Source organism: Phalaenopsis equestris, unplaced genomic scaffold (genome assembly GCF_001263595.1).
Source record: "Phalaenopsis equestris unplaced genomic scaffold, ASM126359v1 Scaffold000513, whole genome shotgun sequence".
Taxonomy (NCBI): domain Eukaryota; kingdom Viridiplantae; phylum Streptophyta; class Magnoliopsida; order Asparagales; family Orchidaceae; genus Phalaenopsis; species Phalaenopsis equestris.
In genome coordinates, this window is record NW_018164953.1 from 1249016 (window position 1) to 1257365 (window position 8350).

The 8350-nt window shown below is 33.1% G+C and overlaps 1 protein-coding gene across 1 annotated transcript in view; it reads right to left on the reverse strand.

Moving 5' to 3' along the window:
• LOC110028533 (phosphoglucomutase, cytoplasmic) overlaps positions 1 to 2920 on the reverse strand; it is a 50854-nt gene extending 47934 nt beyond the window's left edge. Inside the window, exons 1-2 of the mRNA XM_020730429.1 lie at positions 2602 to 2920; positions 1000 to 1081 (exon numbers count right to left, since the gene is read on the reverse strand). Of these exons, the coding sequence (XP_020586088.1) occupies positions 1000 to 1081; positions 2602 to 2682 (163 nt within the window). The 5' untranslated portion in view covers positions 2683 to 2920. The remainder of the gene's footprint in view (positions 1 to 999; positions 1082 to 2601) is intronic.
• Positions 2921 to 8350: the final 5430 nt, after the last annotated feature.

The window sequence follows — 8350 nt, forward strand, 5'->3', positions numbered from 1 at the left end:
TTGCCACCCCGGACAACTATCCTCTTGTTGTCCTGCAATTTCCCGCATCCCCTGCCACTTCTGCCAATATTCCCCCTCGCAGCAGCAGCCCAAAAACAGCATTTTCCTGTTATTTTTTGTCGTTCAAGCCACCCAACCATGCATTCCTCTCCTCCCAGCTTGTTGCCCTTGCCGCAACTCATTCCCTTTGCTGCCACCGTCCACAACCTTTGTTGTCGCTCACTTTCTAGCCTTCACCCACTCATTGCTACCTCTCAAACCCTCGCCACCACGAGATCCCACCCTAATTTAATTATATGTGTCGTGTCTGTTTTTATTTCTGATTTCTGGGTGTCGTGTTGTTATATTTTGTTTTTCAAGTGTATTGATTGTAACCGCATGGTCGCTTCAAATAATAATATTTGTTTTGCTATTATGATTTAAGTTAACTCCAGTATCAAAATCTGCCCAAATATATGATGTAAAAGTTACTAAAGTTGTTATATAATTTCGAAAAGAATAAAGCTACTAGCCCCATATACATGGGAAAAATATTATGATGATTATGATGTTGATGACTACATCTAGTTTGTCAATAAGGCATATGTTGAACTCAACGAGATTTGAAAGTACTCTCTAGTTATCACAAGTTCCAAAAACATTTTCTTTTCACATATCATCCATTATCTCGTGCAAGACCTTATTGTCAACAAAGAGTACCAATCATGACTATCATAAGAAAGGCAAAATCCCAGTGAAAATCTCCAAATTAAAACTACCAAAATCTAACAAAGTAATGTTTTCAACTAATAACCATTACAAAATTTTAAGTTGTCACCACCATAATTATTGATAAACATGCAAACCATTGGCAGAAGAAAACAATTAGATACACTCTTAACTAAACTTCTATCAATAATATCAACAGAAAAAGGCAGCAAAAAGACAAAGAAATCATGTGTATTACTTAATATAGTGCCACTAAAACCAGTGCAAGAACAGCACATGCATGACTCTTACCTCGCACTTTCTCAGCAGTAAGTGCATCAAAAGTTGATTGAACAAAGTTGTGTAGATAATTAGGTTGCTGGAACACTTTAACCTAAAAATCAAATTAAATGCCCAAATAAGTTCATCGCACCGAAAAAAGAAAAAAAAAGTATGCCATCTATATAGATTTTCAGGACAAATAAATATCCATTGCCATAAAAAAGGCAAGTGGAAAACACAAGGAGGGTTTTATAGCACCAAAGATTTTAGATTTTTATCTTTATCCAAATAAATACTGACTTATGTCAGTCCACCACCTATTGCTTCATATATTTACTGCTCAATATCACCATTTATATATCACTGTCAGTTCAGTTTGGATTTATGAATCCCCACTTTTCATTTTTTTCTCATTGAATGTCGCCTGAGTTATTAAATTTATTCTTTCCAATCATTTGAACAACTTTTATTAATATCATCTTTGATATACCACTTTTAATTCCTATTTTCTCTACACAAAATAAACAATTCATTGCAAAGCCACACTTTCAGAAAGAACAAGGGAGGGTGGGCAGTCACACCTTCAGAGCAGTAAAATGCCATATTACATTGCATACATGCTAAAGGCTTACATATAGTATTAGTAGGTGTCAAACATGTATACCCAATGTCACGTATGTCGAGCGAGGCTGATATTTTTCAATCAAAACAAATGGAGTTTAAGATGTCAACCAAATTAAGAGTATCAATTCGTCAAAAATAATAAGGCCAAATAACATGATCTCACCAGGAAACCCAAGTTGTCAAAGCTATTCACATAACCCAACTTGGCATAAAGATCAATTGAAGCCGTCACGGCTAACAGCCCAAATCATCAAATAAACTTTTCCAAGTCTAAAAGACATCTTTCCAACCTAAAACAAAATTTCTAAAGACTTCATCTCAGATCGCCACTTCTATATGAAAATGATGACACCTTTATTTGAAGTTGTTCATTTTATAGCAAATTCTTGCGTGGTGCATTGACATACAAACCACGCAATTCTTATGTATTTATAAATCTAACACCTACTTTATTTGTTACATTTATAGCACCCAAATCTTTCATATCAGATTTTACTATTTAAAAGTGTATTACATCTTTGCATGCATAGAGAACATGTATGTAAAAAGTAAATTTTAGGAGTTAGATATGCAAATGCATAAGAATTGAGTGGCATGTTTGTTTGCTAGGTCTGCCAAATAACTTCACTTGTATTGTTCAAATATAGAATTTCCCCGTAGCGCTGTGCCCTAACGTCAACCTATACATAGAGGATCACAGAGTGAGGTTCACCCATTTGAATCATATGCATCAATGGCAATCTAATGAAATCCGATAATTTCTCACCCTAAATTCTCTCTCTATCTCTCATCCTTTTCTCTTTAGCTTGATCCATGATTGCTATCAAAATGCTGATAGCACCAATGAACAAAATTTGAATATAACAACATAAAAGCAGAGGCGTCGCACCCCCATCGTAAATTACGAAACCAAATCGATCCGATTGCAAAAAATAGAATCGGCATGTAATACTTATAAACCGATCTATGACTCCTGAAACCATATTTTAAGAAATAAGCAAAGTTCACCTTCTTCCTTAAGCCTGACGTTCCCGGTTTCTGACCCTCGATAGGACTCGTTTCCTTCCGGCTCACGGCAAATACCACCATTTTTCTTTTGGTTCTTCCAAGATCTTCAGAAACGTGCAGAGAGATAAGAGGGGGTGAGGAATAAAAGATGGAGTGGGATCAGTGGGCAGGGTGAGGTTGTCGCAAGAGTGAAAACTCTCGGCAGGAAGGAGAGGGAGAGGAGGTGGACGGCCAGGATTTATTTGATGAATCTGATGCTTCACACGCACGCGCAGCACAGCCTGGTATCCGAAATTTCTAGTTGTCGATTCCGAAGTCTCATGGCTGTAAATGAGTCAATGTACTTGATAAATGCTGGGCTATGTTTGCTTAAGCTAGTAAATTAATAAATTGGAATATTAAATAAATTAAATTTAAATATAATACAATTCATTTATTAATATTAATAAATTTTATGTATTGTTTAACAGATAATTTATTAAATATTTTATATTTATATGATATATTATTTAAATAAAATTAATTTTTTAAAAATTATTTAATTCATATTTAATATTAATATATCTTATAATTTTAAAATATTAATATGCATACAAATACTAATTGCAAATCTTCTTTCTTGGTATCACAAGCCCTACGACACATTTTTATTATCTGGAATTTGCAAGTTGGGGGCCCATCTGCCTCTTTCGTGCGAACCGACCATTGTGTCATATGGCATTCTCTTTTTTTGCGAACATCACAGTTAAGAGCACTCCATCGCCTCTGGGATTTGTGAAGCCCCAGGCTAGAGAACTTCCCCAGGTATTGATCTACCTTATGTTCACCCACTTAGGTAGCTATCGTCCTTTCCTGTGTTCTTACGTTTGTACTCTAAGGCCTAGAAAAATGAAAGTCGTTCTTTTGATTACATGAGTTTGAATTCCAGCTCCTCTACCAATATTGCACTGTAATCCACCATCTCTACGACAATACCCTTTGATATCCCATTACCAACTTAATTCCTCATGAAAAATATCAAAAATATTATCTTCACCCCTCACACTGTCGACAACCACCCCACTTGGAAGACTAAAGTTGTGAAACTTTTTTGAGCAAATGGATATGAGGATTTTCTCAAAAGAAACTGTAGCAAACCTCGTCCTACTATTCTAGATCCCAAATGCATGGAAACCTTCAATTTCAATTTACCAAGTGGATGATCATATATCACAAATTGGTTGTTAAGCTATATTTTGTCATTTCTCCATCCATTATTCCTATGTAGACAGTGAAACATCAGCTTTAATCCACTAATAGATCTAGAATAACGCAGATCAAGAATGAAGTCCGTAATATATCAATGAAAGATAAAACTATGGCTTAATATCTTTTAGAAATCAAGAGCAAGATTGATTTCTTGGCCACTACAGAAGCCTCCCTAGATCATGAGTATCTTGCACCAATCTCCTCCATATAATCTATCTAACTTGTTGCTCCATTGTGGTCAAATATGAGCATTGGCGTCAAGATATCTTCGAAGAGTTTCAAGCCTTGCAATCTCAAGAAACCTGGGTTCATGCTCCACTGACATCAAATCAACTTGTTCTTGGATGTAAATGGATCTTCAAAATACAAACCAGATGGCTCGATTGCTTGTTATAAAGCCCACCTAGTTGCACAAGGTTTCAAGCAACATCACAATATTGGCTACACTGAAATTTTCAGTCCAGTAGCAAAAATGTCCGTGTGAGTTTTTCTTATCGTAGCTCTCACATTTCATTAAATTATCATCCAACTAAATGTTTTAAATGCCCTTTTACATGTGCATTTGATTGAAACTTTTTATATTGAGCAGCCACAAGTATTTCAATATCATATTCATCTCAATTGTATATGTCATCTTAAGAACTCTATCTACGGTCTCAAATAAGCCCACGACAGTGGTTTGCTAGCTTCATAGGATTTTTACAATAATTAAACTTCCAACATATTAGTATTGCTTCCTCACTTTTCTGTCATCATACTAGTCACTCATATATTTTTATTCTCATATAAGATGATGACATTCTATTAACAGGAAATAATCCACTTCATATTCAAAACATTTTACACAAACTTCACATAGGCTTTAACATGTAAATTTTGGGTCTGATTTCTCAATTCGTTTGCTTTTCCACCACCATAAACAAACAAGGGTTGCATCAAAATCAGATGATATATGCTTACTAAATACTTACAAGTGCAGGGATGCTTAACTCCAAACTGATTCAAAATCCTATGACTCAACTTAAATCATTTAATGGCACCAATCAAAGTCTATTTCACAATCTTTCTTTCTATCATAACATTGTAGGTTCTCTACAATATCTCACTCATACAAGGCTAGACATCTCTTATGATATCAATCATGCCAATCAGTCCATGCATTAACCTACACAACATAATTTCTTAACAAATTAAGTGCATTATTTGGTATATTCAAAACACCAAAGACTTTGTACTTCCTATATGTAGAGGAAATTTAAAACTTACAACATATGCTAACTTAGAATGGTCTGATGATCCCATTGATTGTAAATATATGAACAGATACTGTATCTTGCTTGATTTAATGCTCATATCATGGGCTATTAAAAAGTAAACTACAGTGGTTCGATCCTTTACTAAAGTGGAATACCATGTTGTTACCACAACTGCTACTGAGATAGTATGGCTTCAATGATTATTACAAGAGTTTTAGCAAAGTAGTTCTCAACCAACCAATCTATATTGTTATAACACCTTTAGTTATTACTCTGGCTAATAATCTTGATTTTCATATGAGGACTAAACATATTGAAATAGATTGTCACTATATCTAGCAATGCATTCACAACAAACAAATTCAAATTTATCACATCACTACTTTGGATCAACAACGGGCGCCTTAACAAAACCTCTTACTAATGCTCATTTCAAGTAAATTTGAACCAAACTCACAATCTCTCTACTAGATTGTTATTTTGAAAGGGGTGCTAAATATTCATTTCAAAAAAGAAATCCAAGACTACCTAACAATCATCTTGCCTTATGTTGTTACTATATTTTATGTGATTAGTTGTTTCACTCTAATGTCTTCCTAAATACATTTCTTTGTATAACGAGTCAAAAATATTAAATATATAGAGTACAACTATTTTGCTTTTTTCCCTTTTTTACTTTATTTCATTTTGTTTGCTATTCTTTCTCTTTTTTATTTTCATGTCTTTATCTTTCGTACATTTGGAAATCTTCTTTCTAAAATATCTCAATCCATTTATATTTAGACTAGATTAAAGGTAAAATATAGTTGATTTCGGGCTGGTTAGAAATTAATTTAATCTTTTTAATTTTTAACTAAAAATTGTTTTTAATTTTAAAAAATTATAGTTTATTATTTCAATTTAATAAAATAAATCAATAATATTTCTTACTTTTTATTATAATAATTTTCACGAAAATATATTTATTTATTTCAATCTAGGTTTGGAATGATTAAGAAAATAAAAGATAAAACATAATTGTTTTTTTTTATTACAAACACTCTAAATTTATATGTCACTCCTTTAACTCTCTTACACTACTTGGTTTCTTCTATTTTGAAATCTTGGTCTTCCGTTTGAAATCAAAAACCAATTATAAATTATTTTTGAAAAAAATTTAGGTCATTTAGGAAAGAGACTTGAGGCTTTTACATATCACACAATTCTTCTATATTTATATATCAAACCTTATAAAATTTATATTTAGATGCATAACACTTAAATCTTTAACATCACATAAAAATACCACGCTTACTAGTTTTTTTAAAAATGAAATACATCCTTCGTGTATACATTTGCAACATAAAATCTTATAAATATAAATATCAAATTTTAGGTACTAAATATATAAATACATAAAAAATGAGTGATAATATGTGTAAATTTCCCAAAGTTAATTTGATAAGACATTGATATATTAGCCCTATAATGTTAATACCATCCAAAAAATAAAGAAACAAAGTAAAATCTTCCCTCATAAAATTGAAATTAGTTCTATAAAACTCAAAATTATCCAAGGCCACATGCACCCAAGCACACTACAAAATTGCTTGGAAGAGTTCCAACAATCTCAATCAATCACTTGTTAGTGAAACTTCCTACTGCCTTCAATCCTTTGTTAAGCTTTTTTCTCAACCATGAAAATTTTAAAGCACTTGCTTTTAATAACTCAAGTTTTCATTAGAATATTAGACTATAAATGCTTAACCCTATACATGATTTTCCTTAAGTTTGCTTACTCATTTGAGACAATGTACCTTCTATGGCATGCAAGACATACCATATTTATTATATTTTCATTTGACAATATATATTTTCCTTTCTCTATAAAATAACTATATTCATTATTGAATGGATGCTTACTAGAATAAATGCGAAACTAACAATGGGAATGAGTGGCCATTGCTTCTACAAAGATTTATTTTAATCATATTAATTATGATTTATAGTCCATAAGGCAACTAAATATATTAAGAACTAGGACAAATGTCTCAAAGAAATGCATTATGGAGTAGTATTTAGATGCAAATAATAAAACAAATTAGAAGGCCTATGGAATCATTCCAATATCTAACCAAATGCATCATGGAACAAGTTTAAATATTAAAAATTTGTATCTCAAGTGCACAAAGAAAAATAAAGTAAGGATCAAATGCACTCAAATCTAATCCAAACTCAAACAAACTCACTTCATAGCCATTGAAACTAATTCAATAATCATTGAACCCTAATAGCGCTTAAATGGGCTTATTAATGACTCATTCATGTCATGACGAGCCAAGTTAAACTAAGTCGATTCTAAATCTAATCAAACTCGTCTAGACACCTTCATAAGTGATAAACTAGGCATAAATCCCAAATTTATGGCCTTTGGGATCCAATCATGCCCAATTTTAACAAAATTGGGTCTATTCTAATGATCCTGTTGTGAGATATGTACTTCCTGACATAGAAATGAGACGGGAAAGAACACAAGCAAACACAGATCGTTGACGTGGTTCGATCCAACTGGATCTACGTCCACGGGAGGAATCAATAAAATATTTCACTAAGGCAAAAGAAATGGAGAATACATAGCTTATACATAGAGATGAGCCCTCATCTTTCGTCTATGGCCTCCCTCTCAAGCGACACATTGATACAAGGCCTCAAGATGCTCTCCTCCTCTCTAACTCTATAGTTATTCTCTCCTCTGTTGTGGTAGCTTAAGATCTCTTCTCCCTTGCTCTCCTAAGCCTCACACCCTCTCTATTTATAGAAGCAAAAGAGTGGTAGGTAGGAGGTAGGTGGGAGGTAGGTGGCCGGTAGGTGGCCGGTAGGTGAGCAGTAGGTAGAGATGTGGTAGGTGGCGGTGCCACATTACAAAATTGCCCTTTTACCTCAGTTCATTAATTGGGGGTCAAAATAACAGATCCTATATCAAATTAATCTTAAATCCAATCAAACTCGGCTAGACAATGGCTTATCTTTTTTCCAATTAAAATAATTAGAGAAGAGAACGTGCAAACAGTTGTTAATCTTCTGAACTAATCTTATTTATTAAAAAATTAGTGGCAGCAAATTAGTAGAGCAGCTCAGCTTTCGCTCAAATTATTAAATCTCCCCACCAATCACCATAGCTTTAATCTGGTTTTGAGCTTGATTGATGGAATGCTTCTCCTAACCATTCCTTTATTAACATACACTATATATATATATATATTAAC